General features: G+C 39.4%; 1 protein-coding gene across 2 annotated transcripts; it reads right to left on the bottom strand.

The window, feature by feature from the left end:
• Positions 1–443: 443 nt before the first annotated feature.
• Positions 444–16,346, bottom strand: col6a2 (collagen, type VI, alpha 2). Of its 2 annotated transcripts, XM_079347874.1 has the most exons (32): positions 16,154–16,346; positions 13,496–13,587; positions 13,273–13,373; positions 13,038–13,181; positions 11,784–12,146; positions 11,421–11,441; positions 11,278–11,343; positions 11,087–11,185; positions 10,945–10,971; positions 10,792–10,818; positions 10,633–10,677; positions 9,706–9,759; positions 9,548–9,610; positions 9,393–9,455; positions 9,246–9,299; positions 9,121–9,156; positions 8,977–9,039; positions 8,779–8,841; positions 8,612–8,674; positions 8,254–8,316; positions 8,104–8,154; positions 7,918–8,016; positions 7,765–7,827; positions 7,547–7,582; positions 7,419–7,464; positions 6,617–6,769; positions 6,417–6,511; positions 5,427–5,608; positions 5,133–5,311; positions 4,995–5,033; positions 1,970–2,304; positions 444–1,489 (listed from the first exon to the last, which is right to left on the bottom strand). In XM_079347874.1, the coding sequence occupies exons 2-32, from the start codon at positions 13,569–13,571 to the stop codon at positions 1,220–1,222; spliced, it is 3,039 nt and encodes a 1,012-aa protein (XP_079204000.1). In that variant the 5' UTR covers positions 13,572–13,587; positions 16,154–16,346; the 3' UTR covers positions 444–1,219. The 2 variants fall into 2 exon arrangements, with proteins under 2 accessions (XP_079204000.1, XP_079204001.1); XM_079347875.1 differs by lacking the exons at positions 444–1,489; positions 1,970–2,304 and adding an exon at positions 2,340–3,699.
• Between the last annotated feature and the right edge of the window lie 4,975 nt (positions 16,347–21,321).

Genomic DNA, 21,321 nt, shown 5'->3' with positions numbered 1-21,321 from the left:
CAGGACAGTCTAAGAAAAATGTCCCTTTGGGTACAGTTATGTATCACATCTCATCTATTGTTTGATTAATGATACATATAAATCTGATCTTGAACAAAATGTTAAGTTAATGGAGGTTCATATAGCCTTCACAAAATGTGTTGATTTAAGGTCAGTTTTATGTAAATGCTGCCAGAGGGGGAAGCAGCTGTGAGTTAAAGATGAATCAGCCATTCCTCTCATTACATTTTTTGCATGAACATTTTTAAGGAGAACATAATTATTTACCACAAAGTGGAAGAAAAACCTTTTTAACTCTTGAACTTGACACTTTAAGGGTATTATGGGGGCCCAAGGCAATTGTAGAGAGAAACCTATGGTAAAGTCTGCCACTGTATGAAGGCTAAGTTTTGTCCCCTTGATTTCTATACTAAAATCATTGTTAAGAGACACATGCATGCTGCTAAGGTTAAAGTGATTTAATGACACATTGCACAAAGAATAAAAAAAATACATGTTACCACATCACAAACTTAAGTTGCAAAAACAAAAGACAGTGTAGTGGTGACAACATTCGGCTTTATTTTGACTTCATGTTTACAGATATGTCTCTTTAATGCTGTCAATTTATTTGTATTAACTACATACAAGTATGCACGAGTTGATGTGTCTTCTGATTTGGCTGACGGAATTTTTTGTGCAACATTTCTTCTGTTAAGTAGATTTGTCTGTAAATTTTAATCCCCTGAACAAACTACAGTAATTACAGCATAACATAAGACAGTCTTCAGAACCACTCAAACGGCTTTGTCTTTTATTTTTTAACATTAGCACCTTTTATGTAAATACTGACTTTGTGAAGACGGAGAGAAAGCAACATCTTCTTTTGCAAGCTTTAAACCAATACAAAGAAAATAAAGCCCACAATTTTCTTCATACACATTCAATAATCATACACTTTTCCTGTCTGTGTCTTTAGTTGGATGTGCTGACCATAGGTTAAATGCTAATGTGTTTGTTTGCACCAGTGTGTATCTTCTGGTTTAAAGTGTTTTGTTTAAGCTGGTTTAAATTACTTTTTACCCCTAATAACTGGATATTAAGCCACCACTGTAGGGTTCATCCAGTCATGACAATGATCACAGAGGGCTGTTGTGTGTTTATCTGTATGCTGAAGGAGCAGGCCCTTCTTTCATTCTGTGGGTTCTAACTCTATGGTGTGGTGTGTTACAGCTCCTCACTAGCATATCCAGCGGACAAAGCGTTCGAAGAATGAGGGTTTGTTCAGAATGGTGTAATCATCTCCTCTAAAGATGGCTGACATGTCCCCTAGCGAAACCTTCCGCAGCACCTCTTCATCTGTGTCTGAACCCACAGCGATGACTGTGGGAACACCTTCCGCCCGCCTCATGGCAGACACGCCCTCCTCCAGTTGCTCACTGGATGTGATGCCATCAGTGATAAAGATGAAGGCCAGCTCAGCATTACGACGGGCCAAGCGTTCTCCCCGCTAAACACAGAACAAGGAGTGGTGAGAGAAAAATATTATTTTACATACTTTTGGAAGAGAAATACTGTAAGAAGATCAATACGCAATAATTTTTCTTTTCCATTACTGCATTATTGCATTGAAATGATCTGTTACATTCATTATATTTTAATGACTTATTGTCTCAGTATTACATTTTAACAGCAGTCGTCAATTAGCTAAGCTAACATCAACAACCATGAACACAAAAGGTCAGTGTTATTTCTATGACTAAAGATTTAAACAAATAAAGTATAATGTGATAATATGGGGTGCTACAGAACAAGTATTTTTAAAACCCAGCAAGCTGCGTTCCTGTGCTTCCGACTGCTTTACTTTTCCCTTATTATGATAGTTTAATACGAAGATGTATGTCTCAGTAAATATAATGCTATAGCCAGCACAGGATTAGCTACGTTTGTCCTGGCACAAAACCAAAGACATGTTTGTGTATTTTATTACCTGAGGCATCACCACATTGTTGACAGCATGGATGATAGCACTGCCAAGAGCAGAGGAGGAGTCCATGTAGCTAACCCCTCCCAGTGCATCTGAGATCACTGTAAGATTGTGTGTGAGCTGGAACTCCACCCGCTGTTCTGAAGGACTGCCGTACTGCAGCAGAGCAAAGCGGGCACTCCTCTCATCTGTGTTGCTGTTGGCCAGGATAAGCTGGTTAGCCACATTCTCAATGAACTCTTTGGCCCTGCGGTGGTTCTCCAGTCCCATCCTCTCAGAACCATCCAGCATGAATACCACATCGACAGGCCGCTGAACACAGCTAGCAACAGCAGGTTCTGGAACAGACAAAGGCACATACATTAATTTTAAATCAAGCATGGTGTTCTGCCAGCCAAAGCTGAAGCAAAGATGTTCAGAGGACAAAGCCATGAAAAATATACTGTAACATGTTGCACCATGCTGGAGTTCAGCTGCCATTAAAAACCTTCTCAGAAAAGTAGTGGCCTCATCCAGAAAGCATTTTTTAGATTGCATTATGGTTTTATTCATTTGAACAACATCATAAAAAAATGAATGCATTTTATACAACAACAGTTCACATCAGCAAGTTGCAGTCACAGAGCTAACATGATTCCAAACGTTTGGTTAAAGCCACTCAGTGGTTATTTTCCTCATTGTTCCTTACAAGCCATGCAGAAAAAATCATGCACCAATCCACGGAAAAATATACAATACAGTTCTTTCATTGTCAGTGCCAAGTCTGTTAACCAAACATCAACATGTTCCTACTTCTGACTCACTTAGTAACATGTATAAAGTATATGTATTAAACCAGATATTTTCCACATGTAATGGCCTTTCCACCAACATGACTTCTTCACAGAACGCAGGAAAAATGTACTTAAGGCCATAACCACAGATATGTGCAAAACAGCAAAAAAAAATGACTCAGCGAGCTTGTGATTCACAGTGGAAATGAAGCTTAACAAAGAGCCACTGTCTATTGCACAGAAGCAACTTCAATGGCCCTAAACACCAATCAGCTTCCAACAAATGGATGACATCCACTTTCCATTTGAATGGAAAAAAGTAATTGCTCTAAAATGGAGGAGGCAATTTGTATCATTATTCCAACAAGAATATATTCCCTATAAGCAGCTCCATGGACATTAATTCAGAAATAATAATGGATGAGAGGGAGCATCATTAATCCACTATTTGAATTTGTCCCATCTGTCACATACAAGAACAGAGATTAATGCTGCTCTGCAATGTTAGCACAGGACCAGATTAATATCATGCAACTTTCTTTTGCATCAGCCCATGAGAGTATTGCACCTATAGAGTTAAAAATGCCCTGTAGTTCAATTAAAAACATATTCAATGTCCAGCAGTAAGCTGATTAGTAATTGGCTTCCATTATGGCGAGGTAGCATGTTAGCATTAGCAGAGTCCCAAGGCTTTTTCTGGGTCTCCCAATATGTCTCCATAGACATATTTGAAGGAGTCGATGAACAGCTGGGTCCACTGTTGCCTGTCCGATCCTTCAGCGAGTTTGGCTCTCTGGGCTGTGTACGCCATGGTTGCTACTCCAACCCCGTACTGTTGCTCACTCAGACCGTTCAGCAGTTCGGCCACGCCCTCCAAAGAGGTTGGGACCAACGACGGTTTTCCATCCTCCGACTGTGACTTCCAGGGGGAAGGGGCTTGCCCCGCAGTGACACCCCCTCCTGAAAGAAGTGGGCGGAACAACAGTGTGGGCAGAGTCCCACTGACACGACGCATCACAAATCCAACAAAGAGGCCGGACGTACACTGAGTGACTCTTTCTGGTTAGACAACAACACTTCTAACGCCGTGTCCTGACTGAATGTGTAGCAAACCAGCGACATACATCTTCTCCTTCCCTTTTTTAATTTACAATACCCTAAGTGTAAGCATGAACCCTTGGCATGATGCCACAATTTTTTTAATACCTGTACTTTCATTTACATGTATGTTACTCGATTAATGAACAACAAATCCTTGATAAGGTGGCAGCTGGATGCTGGAGATTACAAAAATCTGGAAGTTTCTTGTAAAAAAACTGTGACTATTTCTATGACTGTTAAATAGTTAATGGCTACGAAAATGCTATATTTTACATTACTCCCAAAAAAAGTAAAAAAATGACTCAAAAAAACCCTTTCTGTTTTAAAGAAACAAATGTGAGATGACCATAAACTAATCTTTTGCTTTTTAAGTCTCAGATTGACTTTGAGCACACAGGACGTAGGCACATTGTGTTATTCTTAACATGGTGTAAAGACCTCAATATCCTGAAGACAATCAAGTTTTAAGTACCAATGAATCTTCAGGTACATCTAAAGCAGCGGTGTCCAAACTTTTTTTCTTGCGGGCCAAAATTGTTGCGTTAGAATCGCTCACGGGCCACAGGGTTTTTTGGTTGGTTTTTTTTAAATATTGGAAGGAACTTTTTGTATTTTGACCTCTTCAAAAAATTATGTAAATACACAATAACTAATTGCAGTGGGAAACTGTTGTGTTCTGATTTTTTGGGAAGAATAGTCAGGCTTTTATAGGTCTCCCTCGCTAACATGAAAAAGAAAAAAAGAACGAAAGATGCCATCTGATGAGGCCTGGGGCCAAAATCTTCTGATTCTTCGATTTGAAGTCAAGGGCCACAAAAAAATCCACTCAAGGGCCACAAATGGCCCCCGGGCCGCACTTTGGACACCCCTGATCTAAAGAGACTATGTAAAGCTGGCCTAAATAATCACTTTCGAAGGCGACCTTCAAACCTGCCACCACAGAGCCGTGCTGGATGGTGGAATTGTACAAGTGGTTGATGGTGTTATGCTAAAATGAATAAAATGATTTAAGAAAAATATATAAATTGTTTGACACATCTGCCTGATACTTTTTACACACTGTTTTACAATCTGGCAAGAGATTTAGCCAGGCTGAAAAAGAATACAATCATAAAAGAGAGCATGAAGAGATCCTTTGAGAGTTAGTGTCTTACCTGATTTACATGGCAGATCAGGGCAAACGATGACAGGATCTGAACCAAAGATAAAGACAGAATGTCAGAGAAAAAAAGTTCAAATAGTCGACCAGATTATCCTGCAGTCCATGTTGTGTGTTTCTGTGATAGGAGTACCTGGGCAAAGAACATGTTCAATCTTGTCAATGAACTCCTCAGCCACCAGGTCTGAAAAGCGTCTCATGCCCAGCACCCTGTCATCCTTTTGGCAGGAGATGCTTTTCAGAATCTCGTTCTCCTCGATCTGGTCGAACATGTCTCCGATACCGATGGCACTCACATCAAGGCCGGGTTTACTGCTCACATGAACAGGTACACACAGATAAAAGCAATGAGATGAAACGCCATTCTTCTCCACAAACATTCTTTCCAGATCTCATGACGAATCCCCAGTGATGCAGAGGAACCTACTTGCAGAGGTAGTTGAGCAGCGAGTCGTCATCTCTGGGGTCGAAGCGTCCGTCAGTGATAACGACCACAGTCACCTTGGCTTTAGCTCTGCGACTGTCCCTGATCAGGTTATCGTAGGCATACTTCATAGCAGAGGGAGTCCATGTTCCTCCAGCAATCCACTCCAAACGCTTCACTGCTTCCTGGGTAGTGGAGAGGTTACAGCTTGTGAGGGCTGTGCATGAGGTTTACACTCATGCACACAGAGGAGGGGTCTTCTATCATTATTCAAAAGTGCTTTAAAGTTAGCTTAGTTTTGAATATTTGGGTTGCTAATGTGAAAAGTATCATGGCTGTTAACTGGGCGTAAGTAAAATTAGTTAACTGTAGCATCTATTACATTTGCAAATGAAATCTTTTAGTTATCTTTTTATTTATAGAATATTTCAAACCAACATTAATTATTCATATTGGCTGTTTTAACCATAAATGTTTGTATGAGAGTGAAAATAATCAACTGAGTAACAAACGTTGAGGCTTTTATATTAGCATTGCCTTACAGCTATGTTTATTTTTTTATTTAACGAGGATGAAAAATGAAGACATATCTTAAAATGAAGAAAGTTTAAGCCAAAAATTGTGAATAATGAATTTTCCAAAGACTATATGCTATGTAATACATGTGATGTTTTGCCAGGTGTAGGAGAAGAAACCATATAAACTTCCCCTTGTTTAAAAATCTCCAACTTCTAGAGCTGGCACTTCTTTGTGAATATCTTCAGAAATAGCAGAAGGCACCAATTATTATTGGGTTGGTGAGAGACTAAATGTGTGATGACTCCCCTCTCCCTTAATGTGTGCAGGCATCACATGTGATCTGAGAGCACATCAGCTTTTATTAATCAAAAAACATCTGGACACAAGAGACAAAAGATCGGCCTGTGCTGTGCTCTAAAAATACACTTCAAAGCACCATGTGTTTGTGTGTGTGCGCCTGTTTTTGTGAGAGACCTTGAAAGCAGACAGTGAATTGATCTTGGGGTCGTCGAGTCTGATGGCCTGGAAGGTTCCACTGTGACTGTACTGAACAACTCCCACTCTGGTGCCTGTGAACACAAGACATGTTTATAGCAAGCTCACAGCCACCTTGTTAAAACGTTTTAAAAGTAATTCTGAAATCATGACCATGTGCATGAACAAGGCAAGTCCACCTGTGTCTGACTGTGAGTCTTTGGCCAGAGATCCCAATCTGTTGATGGTGTTGATGACAAAGTTCTTCTCCAGGGTGAAGTTGGTCAGACCCACAGACTCTGAGCTGTCAATTACAAACACAATATCCAGGGCTCCACAGCGTTTCTCACAGTCTGTGAACAAAAACACCAAAGTGAGAATCATACACTTTTTTATCAGAGCCAAGTTCCAATGTATGGCAAAGACTGGAGTTTATTTTTTTTAACTTAACCATTTAACTTTCACTAAGATTTAAATATCTGCATAGATAGGGAATTGGTTGTTTTAAGTAATAGCTTATTGGTGGCTGTCTATAACCTCAGTCAACCTCAGTTTCTTTCTTCAAGTCTTTTTGCGGTTGTGCATTTTTTACTGAGATGCTGTCGCGTGTGCTCCTTTTTTGCTACTTTTACTACTGTGTTAACCCCGACTGGGAATTGGATGATAATAAACCTTAATCTGGGGTTGTTGTTGACTGTTTCACGTAAAGCAATGATTAAATTCTAATTCAAATTCAAAAAACTTTATTTGTCCCCGGGGGGCAATTCAAAGGCACACAGAGCAGTAAATGAACGAGTGCAACCATAGTCAAAATTGAACCAAAGATAAAGTGTCAAGATGTAACTTTGGGCCTTAGCTGAGTTGAGAGACAGGTGGGCATGTTGTGAAGCCTTTACACCAGTCCTAATTTCACCAAAGGTCATTTGGAGGGATGCAGAAGCTACAATATGATGAACACCATCATACAGTCTATGATGCAAACACAAAGGTAACCAAACTCACCACAGCAGCCACAAGTTTCCCTGATGTAGTTCATGACATCGCATTCCTGCAAAACAAAACCATATGTCATTTTCTTTGCCACTGTTCTGTTGATGTGAACGAAAAACGATTAGATGAAATGTTCTCACTGTGAGGCCGGCATCTCCCTCAGGACCAGGATCTCCCTGTGGAGGACCAAAAGACAGAAAATCACAGCTCATAGTGCGAACAGATAGTGCTGATTGGCAACGAGTAAACAAATTAAAGCTGTAGCCTAGTTTGACTTTTCTAGTTTAATACAACCAGACAGTTTCTCCCTCGGTTTCAAGGAAAGCAAATGTTTTTATTTTTTATTCACTGTACTTACATCACGCCCACGCTCTCCTCTTGGTCCTCTCAGGCCTGGTTCACCCTGAGGTCCTGGCTCACCCTTTTGAAAGCAAACAATTGGTTTACTGCTCTGAAACAGACACCTTTAGCTTCAGCGTTAGCAACAACCTTACAACAAGGAGTTACTTACTGACTCTCCTGGAGTTCCCTTATTTCCCGGATCGCCCTTCGCACCACAGTCTCCTCTGCTTCCACGAGGTCCACGGTTGCCTCCCTCTCCTCTCTCACCCTGTACAAAAGCAGACAAAATTTTTGTTCGCTAATTCTGTCCCTCTAGCTAGCAAATGCAAAATGGCTGAATGTTTGTGTACATTACCGATGGTCCTCTTGATCCAGGATAGCTAAAACCCGGTCTTCCAGTGTCTCCCTGAATAGAAACAAAAAATGAAAAACATTCAAGACAAAGACATGCAAACTGAAACCAATGAAAATGTTAATAATTATCCAGATTTATGGAGAAACATACCTTTGGTCCAGCTTGTCCAGGTTCTCCTCTTGGTCCAGCATCACCAGGGTCACCTCTGGTACCCTACAACAGAAACAGTGTTAATGTAAGCTTGTAAAGGTAACGTATCGTTGTTTTTACTGTTCCTAGAATAGTCAAGAATCTGGAGTTTACTTATTGAGTTTTGCTGACAACTCTTAACTATACGCAATCCATTTTTAATTCAAATATTTAAGATTTTTGTTCCTTACATTTTTAAAACCAGCTACTTTGTTTGAATCTTTGTGAAGGGTATTACTGATTGTCCTACTTCTACATTTTATCCAAGTTAAGTAAGTGTGTCTTTTTTTTTTAATGCTTAAATACTGTTGTCACTCACATTTCTCCCAAGCTCCCCTGGGGCCCCCGGTGGTCCCCTTGGGCCGGGCAGACCATTGTCTCCCTGTTAAGATGAGAGAAAGCAAACGGCAGATGCAACAAAATGAGGTCGAATAAACATTTTCAAGATTGTATTATGTATATAAAGTTAAAAGCGGGTCTTCTCACCTTTGTTCCTTTGTTTCCTGATTCACCTGGAAGTCCTCTTGTACCCTCTGGTCCATTTTCACCCTGTGACAGACAAAAAGTTGAGACACGTAGTGGTGTAATAATATGTCTGAATAAAGGAAATAATAGAAGCCAAGGCAAGAAGTCTAGAACATAGAAATGTTTTACACTTGTGTGGTGTTGTGCCAATGCTCATACCTTATCTCCCTTAACACCGTCTGGCCCTTGAGCCCCCTTTGGCCCGTAGTCTCCTCTTCTCCCCTAGAGGACAAGAACAGTAAGTAATTTAACACAAAGTCAATAAAAGCTGAAGTGAAGCAAAGTATACTGTGTAAATCTTACCAGCTCTCCTCTGGTTCCTGGGAGTCCAGGGGTTCCCTACGAGAAACAACAAACAGGTGAGTTTGATGATGCATTCGCTTGAGAATGTGTTTGACTGTTTGTTCTGTCTGTGGGATGAGTCTTACAGGGTTTCCTTTCTGTCCAGGGAGGCCAGGTGATCCAGGACTTCCTCTCTCTCCCTGTTGAAGAAGCACCAAGAGTTTAGCCGTTCACCTCCAAATATTAAAAAATAATAATTTAACATGACCTAAACCTTTTGTGTTCAGATGTACCTTTGGTCCAGACTCTCCAGCCAGGCCGGGTGGACCAGATCTTCCAGGACGACCAGAGTCCCCCTGAAGACAAATCACAACACAGACTCAAAATTAGTAAGACGGGGTTTAATGGCTGATAGAATTGACTTTAAGGAAAGAGAAGATTTTAATACCTTCTCTCCATCAGTTCCAGCAAGACCACGTTCACCGACGTCTCCAGGATGACCATCGGGACCCTACAAAGCATCGAAGACACAGCATAAACACACAATAACACAACACAATCATGACACTTATTATAATTTCACATAGAAATGGAAATCAGTCGTACTCTGTCGCCTGGGTCTCCTTTGCAGCCAGGAGCACCAATACGTCCAATTTTACCCTGCAATGAAGAAAAGAATTCAATCAAAGAAGTATCATAATGTTATCATTTCATCAAGAGGGTTTGTAATGAAGAACTTTTAGGGCCTGATTTACTAAACGTTTGTGCGTCTTAAAACGTGGGCAAACCTGATACCACCAGCAAAAAAACGTGTTATCTGATCTACTAACAGCGTGCAGTGAGGAATGCGTCTTTCATATGAGCAAAACAACACATTGTTCATTTAGTACGTTTGCCTTAATGAATATGCTATATGGGGCGTTTCTGCCCTAGAGTGCAAAATACTGGGAGGAGAAAATGCAAAGAAGTTAAGTTAGGACAAGCAATGTATTTTACCAAGCCTGGCAAAAATTGTGGTGATTGTGATGGTGTCTGAACTTAACACCTTTGAAAGGTGCCAAGCCAGGAGCCCAGTGTTACACACAACAGGCTGCAGTAATAGGCACAATCAAGCTGTCAATCTGCCCAGGGACTGCAGATGGAAATTAGCAAACTGCTATAATCTGGTACGAAGAATCTTTTCTCTGTTAATGTTATTGTTTGTACATGGTCCCTGACAACTAAACTAATAAACTAAACTTATCTTCATCAACATTTCGATCTAACCAATATAAAAACAATAAATCAACCAACCAACTGTGAGTGACTTATCCATCAATCATTCTCCAGCCAACCAACCAACTAATCAAACAATCAATCAATAAATGAATCAAGTCCCTCTCTATTTTTTTTTAAAGACAAAAATAAACATTTGAATATCTTTCTGCTAACTTTAAAACACTTTCAGTCTTCTGATTTTAGGTAAGTTTAAGTTTCCTTTAACAGTAGAAACAAAATGAGGTGCACAGAATTCACTTTCATTGGGGCACCCACCTTCTGTCCATCTGTGCCATTGCGTCCTGGGATACCACCTACACCCTGATGACAAAAACAAGACCAGTAAGAAAAATAAGACCTATCTCCTGACAAAATGATGATAACTTACTTAACTTATCTGGTTTTAATAAATCGCAGTTACAACAAAAGACCTACCTTTTTCCCTTGTGCTCCGATCTCTCCCTGTGAAAAGACAGAAGATTTATGGTCATTTAATGTATAATTATTGTTATATTATCTATCAGCAAACGTAAAAAAGATAAATAACATTTCAGCACAAAAAACATTATCTAGAACGTGAAGTCTTACCTTGTCTCCTTTGAGACCTGGTTCTCCCTTGAAACAGGAGAAAGAAACAAGAAAAGTGTTCATATTTATCAGGACAAAAATCTAATTCCTGTTTGTACTGTTGGATAATATACGATATCTGAGTGAACTGTCAGTATCTTACTTTAATACCGGGCTGACCAATAGGACCCTCAATACCAGGATCTCCTGGACGACCTCTTTCTCCTTTCAAACCTGGATCTCCGTTGTCCCCTTTGGCTCCCTGCGAGTTAATAAAAGAAAATATATGAGAGGATGACAGTAGAAAAGTATGCACATTCTGTTCCTGAGTGAGTTAGTGTTTGTTAAACTCACTTTTTGTCCTCTGTGGCCTTTTGGACCGGGGGGTCCTGGTGTCTCCAGACAGGACACACTGAAACACTGAGAAATACAGAAAACAAAGAATGACAGTCTGAAACATAAATCTTTAAATCGTTTAGTTTTGTGTGAATTCTTACCTCTTGGAAAGCCAAATGTTGCTGTAAAGACAGAAGAAACAAAGTGTTAGCAGAACAGTCTTTGACCATGCTTTATATTGTTCTGTGTCTCTGTCAGTATATAAAGATAGACAGCATGGCTCCACCTCCTCCTCTTGTCGTACAAAAGTTAAGCCAAAACACCCCCACTAAAAAATTGACATATGGAGCCAGAGTCTCCATAGTTTAAAATAGATCACTCAGGACGCTACAGTCAGTTATGAGACACCGCAGCCAGTGAGCAGTAAAAGCTCACTGGCTGTTTTGACCTCAGTTTTAGGAAGCTGTCACATTGTCCATCTTTGTATACAGCTCATGGTGTCTGTGAGTAAGAGTGCGTGTTACCATCGTCTGGATGATGCGATCAATGGTTTTATCCTGAATGATGGCTCTTCCCTGGCTCAGATCCACAGCCATGAACTCGTCCCTGTAGACTGTAGCAGGCGAGTTGGCAATCTCTCTCATCCCCGTCTCGTCAATGTTCTTTGATGCTGCCACAGAAAACAACCGGATGCCCTCATCTCGAGCCTTCTCCGCTGCCACTTTGATGCCTCCACATGGGTTTCCAGTCACATGGCCGTCAGTGATGACCACGGCAAACCGGAGGGCACGTGGGGTAGTGGGTGAGCGCAACATTTCCTGGGTCATATTGGTGAGTGCGCAATCGATATAGGTGCCCTTGCCTAGGTAACGGATTCCAGCCAGACGCTAAATACATGACAAGAACATAGAGATTTGTTAAAAATTAGATATCAGATCACAAAGAGATAGAAACTGCAAGAGAATTGAAAAATGTGATGGTCTCAGAGTTATTGGTTTCATTTTGTGCTTGGTGTTTGTCTGAATAATCAATTTATCAAACAAAAATACATGGGACCAAATATAGTTACATTAAGTTTATGATCAAAAACCTTTTATGAAAAGTTACATTTGTAAAAAGAACTACCTCTTACTTATTCCTTCTTAATTTGTAGATAGGTAGGTAGGTAGATGTGGTTTTTTTAAAATCATTTTAAAGCTCTTTTATGGTGTTGGGGAAGCGGTGCAGCAAAGTTCATCGTAAGAATCAAATCAATGCTATTGGTGATAATGACTCTGTAGTGTCGTCACAATACCAAAACTTTTTTACTTCAATACCATTCTCGTAAAATTAAAACCCATTTCCACGCCACTCCAACAAAAATACAAGTCAACCAATGTTGGGTATTTTTTGTCTTTTATCATCAAAAACTGCAGTCAGACTCCTGCACATGTCTCCACTGTGCTCTCTGTTTCACCTTTTGACAACAGATGGTTCAAAATATCAATACAAATCTGAAGCTTTTTTTAAGCTTTGGTACTTTTTGAAACAATATATTATTAAAATAATTGAGATGTTTTACAACACGTGGTATCTTGAAGTATTTGTAATTTTGAAAACCTTCGTGTCTATGAAAAACTCTAACACTAATCAGTGCTGCAGCTCAAGGCCACAGCTTCATCGATTTGCCATTTGTCTGCATATAACATTTCTCATGGTGCGGTCACAGGTGAGCACTCTCCATCCAAAAAACAGAGGGACATACGAGCAGAACCTGTACATATGTATGTGGTACTCACATTAATGAAATCAGCCTTGGGTCCAATACTACTGATGACCTCCTGCCTCTGAGAGAAGTGCAGACCTCCGACGTTCCAGCTGATCTTCACAGCTCCTTTGAACTCAGCATCTTCCAAACGCTCTGCAAACCGCGTTACAAATTGCTACAGGAAGAAGACATCATACAACATGGATATGATGACACTATAAAACTTTGTGTTGATGTTTTAACTTATAAAGATGCAGATAAGGAACCTTGATGCTCTCCACCAGCGATCCAGGCGGAGGCTCCTGCAGGGCGATAGTCTCTGATGTGTCGATGGTGAAGTACACATGTAAGGGACAGTCATTCTTCTCTGGAGGAGTACACAAAAACACCCAAACAAAAACAGATGTAAAACCACATAGGTGATTAAACCATCAAAATCTAATATACCATGTCCATATCACTTTAAGCAACAATAGTTCAGTATCTTACTCATGCACTCTGACGTTTGGCCATGAGTCAGGACTCCAAAAAGAAGACTCAGTGCGACGACCTTTAACCCCAACATCTTCCACTTCTCCTGTCTGACACATAAGAACACAAGTGACACAACGATACGTTTTTTAAACTTCAGTTTATGCCTTAATATCAGTAAAGAGAAATTAATACTCTCAGGTCGACTACTAAATGATCAAGCAGAATATGTGTTTATCTTTAAATAATAATAAAAAACACAACAACCTGTCGCTTTGGTGTGGTGAGACAAAGGCAAAGGTGTGCGTTCATTTTGATAATGTTGAGTTTCTCCTTGAGATGTGCTTTCTGTTTTATTTTTGGTCTGATTTGTTGAAAAAGGGCTGCTAATTAAATTATAGAAAGACAATATTACTCGTACATACTGCCACCTGCTGGTCCTTTTGGTTGGTAATTTTACTGTTGGGTTTATAAGTATAGACAGCAGATATTTTATTAATAAACCATTCTCCTCTCAGACATTTGTGTCACAGATTTGAAATTAAGGAGCTGATGGTGGGTCATGAGGCTAAAACCATGAATGGTTTGATTTGTATGATTTGTCTCTTTAAGATCCTTTTTATTTACTTTTTTTCTCAAAATAACTTAAACCTATTTCCTCATGTAGCCTACATTCTGCATCTGGTATCAATTTAAAAGAATTGTAAGAAGAATCTAAATTCTGCCTTGGGAACAAAATGGCGTCCACAGAATTATGCAACAGGTTGAGAAGCATGACATGAGTTAAACACCATGTATCTTTTTCATTTGCATTTCATGGTGGAAATGCAAAACAAAAAATGTAAAAGAATTGATGTATACCAACATAGGCTGACATTTACTGAATTTTACTTCTACAAACATGTACACAGAATTTTACAGGCTGCAAAACCTCAACACTAAGTTCATACAATTTTTATTTAGATCATCCAGATCTCTAAACATTTGACTGTTTTTAGGAGTCTTTGATTGAGCAAATTCAAATTCCAGCTAACTAAACCAACACAAACTCTTTCACCACATCATCCTTCAAGTAAATCCTTTAACAATATTTCCAGTGATGACAAAAAGGAGCAGGGTGCTGACTGAATAAAGTAGGCTAGATTTAACAGGAGTTATGAAGCATCACAGGCAATAACTCACTTGATTGAGGCAAATTTAGCCTTTATATTGTGATCACTATAACCTCATGTTTACTTCTCCATTTTGTTTTCTCCATTTTGTGTTCTCTTTCTGTTGATGTCATGCTCTAATTAAACTATATAAAGATCATAAATTATATATTTTTTAAAACAAACATTTGACAGGCCTTAGTCTGCTGCCCTCCAGAGGCTTCATATTTTTCTGCATTCAACCAGGGTCAAACTGGCTGTTGTAGCTGTATTAGCCCATCAGGGGGCCCTCTCATATTGACCCTTGTTTGAAATAGAATATGCAGCATGTGTGTTAACAGTTGAGCTAATCGTGCAGAACTTGTCTTAAAATTAATATCAATGACATATCAGTGTGTATCTTCGGAAACAAATATTTAATTGTCCTTATAACTACAATACAGCCAGTGACACACTTAGTATTAGACCCTCAGGGTCCCTTTAGAGTCCAGGCTCGGGGCAGTGCCCACGATAATCCCCTTTATGTGTGCAGAAAAGTAAAGTCTGCAGAGGGGAGCTGATTGCAACAAGTTCGTAAGGCCTGCTGCTGGTCGAATGAGTCATTTTATTTATATTTTTGAAATTTGTCATTTTACATTAATTTCAAAGTGGCAACTTTGCAATAGTCCACTAGCACCATCTTGTAAGTAAAAACCATCAGTGGTGTTAAAATGGGGTGGGGGGTCTGCGAAATCAAGATCCTGAGATGAAGAGCTGTTAAAAGGCATAGATCATATTAAAGCAATACCACAGGAGGAGGGTTGTTCCATTGAATATCAGCACAGCTGTGGTTTGGTAGGCATGACACTGCAGACAGAGTGCTGCAGTACTGATGTAAATTACAACATATAACCTTTTTTTTATTATTAGTTTAATTGTATCAGTTAATCCGCCTTTCTTTTTGAAATGTTGTCAAAACAAATTAGAATTTGCAGAAAAGCCAACTCAGACCATCCCAGTGCCCTTTCCATTCACAATAAGGAATACAACGGATACAGACTCATTTTTTCAGTTTTTCCTGAAAATATCAGACCGACAAACCAACCAGCAGACTAAGTCGCTACTGTGGCTCCCTCCAGCGGACAGACAGGGCAGCTGTGAGCTACGGAGGATTCGCTCCTGCAGATGTTCCCACTCCTTTCCCTCTGTTCTGAACAGGGGAGTGAGCGAGTCCTCTGAGCTTTTTATCCTTATAGGTAGAAATGATGCCGATAATATACAGATTAAAGCTCTGTAAACTCCCCGCTCTGAGAAGGCCTCTCTCTGGAGGGAATTCGAAACTGTTGTGTTTTAAAAGTTTAGTTTGACTGGGGAAAAGTACCAATTTGAGTGAGCGTATAATTGAGAGTAAGTTTTAAGACATGCAAAGAAGCCAAAGTAGAGAGATTGAGAGACAGATACAGATACAGGCACAAAATCTGAAACAGCGCGATAAAGAGAGGGAAAGACACATTGGCACGCTGTTGTGCGTAAAAGTTTTCCTTACCCGAACACTTTCTCAACTTCTAAACTTCGTCTGTGGCTGGTCCCCTGTTGATTATCTCCTCATCTCAGCAGAGGGTAAAGTCTAGAAAGAAAATGTGTCAATAGCGGAAGAAAATGGAAAATATAGCCCAGGATGCGCGTTTACTTCCCGCAGAAGAGCCGTCCGCTCGCTCTCCTGTCCAGCTCCAGCTCCAGCAACTCGCTCTGATACCTCCTCCTGCACGCGCAGGACGCACCCCAGTGCTCACCCTTGTCCGCTTGGAGGCGCCATGGCTCCGCACCCCGAGACATTGTGTGCGCGCGCGTGCCCGTGGCCATATAATGTAGCTTACCAGCATTAGTACCACACAGCAGTAAAAGAAAATGCCAAAGCACAGCTGGAGTTTTGAATGAAAAATAATAAATCCCCCTCGAAGACCTCTTGAAATCCACACACAGATTTAATGTCCGTTTATTTTCAGGAGATATGACTATTTTACAGATGTGGCCATCAGAGGAACATATGAAGCCACCCTTGGGACACACTGAGCTTTCATGTCCCTAACAAAGTGCATTCAGGAGGTTTCACAGTTAATCTCATACATGTGGTGGGTAAGAATGAAATAGAACAGGATAAAGAGCAGACTTAGCCCCCTCTCACTCATAAACACAAACGGCCCTGGCCTGTGACTAGTGGTATGGTTGCAATTAGTAGGCAGAGTAAGAGGAGTTTATTCTAGCTGTAAACACTGACAGACTGTCCATAAGTCTGCTCCCCATGTTTATAACCATGTAGGTGCTGCAGCTGCCCGTTTGCTTATTTGTATGTGTTGTACGTGTGCACATAGTGGGAGGTCTCCCGCTTTTAGAAGATTTACCCCATCTTGAACACATCTGCATTGACATTTACATTCTGAGAATGTAAAGCACATTCATTGATTCTGATCATGTACGTTAGAGAGTAAAGTCTGCGTGAAGTTTCTGATGTGTCCTGAAGAGCAACCAGTGCACTGCCACTAATGTGATATCCAGGCCAGAACACAGGAGGAACAAGCTTTACATGGAAGTCGGCATCCCTGACAAAAAAGGTGATTGGCTTGGAGAGGGAGATATAATAAAGGGTGTGAAGGGTCCTGATGATAACTCAGGAGGAGAATCCATATCTTTACTCAAAGGAGCCTTTGGTGAAAACTATTCTGTTGAAGTTGAATTAAAGTGTTTATTCACACATTTTACTATGTTTTAGTCTCTTTACTCTTCGTAAATTTGGTTGAATCAGAATATAGAGAGGGCTATGATCAGTTTGGAGGTTGTTGGAGATGAACAGGAGTCTTTTTTTTGCCAATGACTAAGTGCAGATGAGAAAGAAAAGGAGGAGAGGGAGAAAGGCAGCTGCTGACCAGAGTTATTACTCTATGAAGCTATTCTCTCTGTCTTGGCCTGGGATGGGTTTTTCCTTAAAGAGAGAAGAGCAGAAGACTGGAGCATTGTGTGTGTGTGTGTGTGTGTGTGTGTGTGTGTGTGTGTGTGTGTGTGTGTGTGTGTGCGCGTGCGTGCATGCCTGTTTGCGTGTGTGTGTGGGGGGGGGGGATTCTGGTCTCTCTTAAAAGTGTGACTCAATGAAAAGGAATGACCTCCCTCCCCAATAAGAGTAAACCAGACTCTGCTCTCTCTCTCTCTCTCTCTCTCTGCTCTCTCTCTCTGTCTCTCTCTCTCTCTCTCTCTCTCTCTCTCTCTGCTCTCTCTCTCTCTCTCTCTGCTCTCTCTCTCTCTCTCTCTCTCTCTCTCTCGTTCTCTCTCACACTTTTTCACTTTTTATTTTTTTCATTATTTCTTTCACATGGACTAAAAGAGCAATTCAGTCTGGGGGGATTTCTGTGTAATCATTTCCAGAACCATAAACAGCTCAAGTCTCTCAACATCACTGCAACTTTTCTCTCAGTGTTACACAGAAAAGCCCACTCAAGCATCGGCTCAACCATTTCACATGCAAATATGCACAGAGCTTCTAATGAAACACAAGAGTCAAAAAAATGTTTTAATGTGCATGCAAACGCACAGATTCCTACACTTGAACAGCAAATGCATGTTCATGCAGTCTGCAGCATGCAAAGATGAAATGAAGAATATTTATTGACTGTCTCTGGGGCTACTGTATTCCAGATGTTTCCTTATTCATCTCTTGAATATGTGATGCTATATTTAAAGTGAAATAAACAGGATATTACATTCAACTTATGATAAGCTAAAATTGACTCCTCTTCTCCTTTGCTTCTTTTTGGAATCCTTTCCCCTCCTTTTCTCCAGATGTGCTCTCTGTTCAGACAAGGCAGCTGGGAGTCATTACCTCAGTGCATCACACACACATACACACAGTTGTGCACACATCATGCATGCTCAGGGTCAAGTCCATGTGCAAAACTTATGTCTACCAGTGAATTTCAGTGGAAAAAGGGTTGTGCTGAGGTCTGGGGGTAAGATGGAAGTGCGAGGTCCAATTGGCTTCAGAAAACACAACGAAAGAGGAAATTAGCTTGAAGAAAAACTTCAGAGTAGCCGAGACAAATTTCAGAGGAGCCGTCCCCAAACGCACACACAGGCTCCCACATGCACACAAATTACACAGAAATACATGCATACATGCTATAAATCATGCTGATAAGTACAGTTTAAACTCCAGACTTAAAAAAATTTGCGTGCACAAACACAAGTATGTTTATTCAAGATAAAATATTAGTTCAGAATCAGAACGGCAGAAGAAAAAAATGAATGGAACTCAAATTGGGCAACTTCCTCTAAATTTCTGCAGAAGTGTCAGTGTTCAAAATGTAACATTAAACACATCTGTCATTGGACTACCTGGAATCTGCTTATCCTGTTTTTCAGACTACAACAAAAAGATGTTTGCAGCGACCTTTGACATCTAGGAATTCGTTGTCCCCCACTTTCCCTGAGGTCATCAGGCTGAATGCTGGTAATGTAAAAATGTGTTGCTGAAGGGCATCTTCGCAGGCAGGTACTTGCTGACACAGTTCTACTTTGGACTTGTCTTAGGTCACACTATCACACTGCTGGACCATATTATGACAGATTCCATCATTGTTAACAAAAAAAATCAGATTTTTCTGTGAAGGTTTTCATCGTCTTTTTAAGTGGTGACCAAGTCATATTTGTTTCTTAAGGGGACATGACAACATCGTCAAACTGTCAGATGATTGGAAGAGTACGAAGGTTTTGAACATACACAACTTTTGACAACCATGATTTTCTGAGGTTTTGTTTCTGAGAGTTACTGGAGCTAAAAGCTAACCTAAACATTAGCCGATGACAAAGCTCAAAGTCTGGCTCATGGAGCAATACATTTTGGAACAGTTCTTACTGCTCAGTGGACACATTTTCAAATTAAGCAGATGAATTATGAAAGAAGTGGTAAAATTCATTCTCTAAAATGAATTCACATTACTTGTTAAGTAAGTTAATACTTGTTATTCGTATGCTAGCATTAGGTTACACATTATTTTCTGTACAAAGAGTAAACAAGCTTAGTTCTCAGTCATAACATCAAACAAACATTATTTGTAGATTTCCTGTAGTGTTCACGTCAAGACTTAAAACTCACAAATAGTCTTAAAATGTTGTTTCAGGTCAGAAGTTTGGTCCAAAGTGATGCTAAATGCAAACATTAGCATGCTTCGTCAGAACATCAAAGCTAAAGGTTCTTTGCAGGAACTGTAATTCATACTGTTCAAAGTGAGGACATGGTAATATTTTCTAATTTGCTTTTAAAACAAGGTAACAAATTAAAAGTCACCATAAAATTTGAGTGACTGCCTTGTGCCAGGTCGTTATCGCTATCTCTAAATTAGCCTCTTTATATGTGGTAGAAGTTAATGGATTCTACCTGCTGCAATACAAAGAGGACCATTGGAGGAATATGTCGGCCATTAACAAATACATTTGAAGTCAGGTTGGAAATTATTTTGATTTTTAAAGTTTTATTAACAAAACTTTTTCCCTCAATATATTGTACCATATCTAAAGTACACATATCAACTTTTATAGTGTATTTTCAGAAAATTTTAAGAAGTCCTTCCTAAATTTGTCATGACTGAAAAATAGCATTAAATTAAAAAAAAAAAGCTAACTTGTTAAAATTGTCCGTACTTCCCTTGTGTAAAGATCAAATTGTTTACACATTTTTATTGAAGGTTTTCTCATTGAAATCAATAAAAATGATTAGTTTAACAAATTTCAAATCTGAATTTATAAAATACTTACAAAATATGTGATCTTTCTTTCTTAAATATATAACACTGATCAGATTGATTTAAGAGTTAATGTTTTATAAGATGGATAGTTAACCAATCAGTATCATTACATTTTTGTTGATAACTCAAAATATTTATATATTTTTTAAAACATAAAGTGTTTCGGTAGTGACAAGTATTTTCCTTACAGTGTTTTATCATATTCTTTCAACCTTATTGCTATTGATATTAACTCATTACATGCCTGATGGTGGAAACATTATATTACACATTACGTGTTTTTGTGGTCAATAAAACAATTATTTTTGAAGAAAAATGTTCATCTATTTATTGTACAAATATTACTTATCAGTTGCTTATTTGCATAAAAAAACACAATACATAAAAGCCAAAAAAAGTTTACATAATTGAAGAGAATATGGGTTATGTATTGACAAATTTTGAAGTTACACACTGATTTTCAGACTTTGGAACATTTTTGTTTAAAAACTATGGGATTGAGCTGCTTATCGTGCAGGGGTAAAACATTAAGGGGTGTGGCTTAAATTTAGGCTCAGCCAAGTCTCTAAAACTCTTGTGTTTTAGTAGTGACATGATAAAGAGGGACATGATTTTTTTTAACATAGTTAAAAAATATATATCTAAAAAATCAAATCTACACTGCAAATAGACTCCAACTTTCAATATGTCTTGTAACAGACAAAGAGCTGGATCTGAGGTGGGCCTAAAGCCCCCTAGCAGACAGCCAGAACCCTAATCATACACATTTACAAATAACTCTAAGGCATAATCAAATGTAACTTCCCAGCTGTAAAATTCTCACAAATAAAGAATGATACCACAAATGCTGCTGCTGTAAAAAGTTTAAAAACAAACAAACAAAACGTTTTTAACACAAGTTTAATGGGGATTTCCAGGCTTT

Source organism: Symphodus melops (assembly GCF_947650265.1).
Source record: "Symphodus melops genome assembly, chromosome: 7".
In the NCBI taxonomy this organism is placed as follows: Eukaryota; Metazoa; Chordata; class Actinopteri; order Labriformes; family Labridae; genus Symphodus; species Symphodus melops.
Note: the sequence above shows the minus strand (reverse complement) of the source record. Positions and strands in the feature narration are given on the sequence as shown.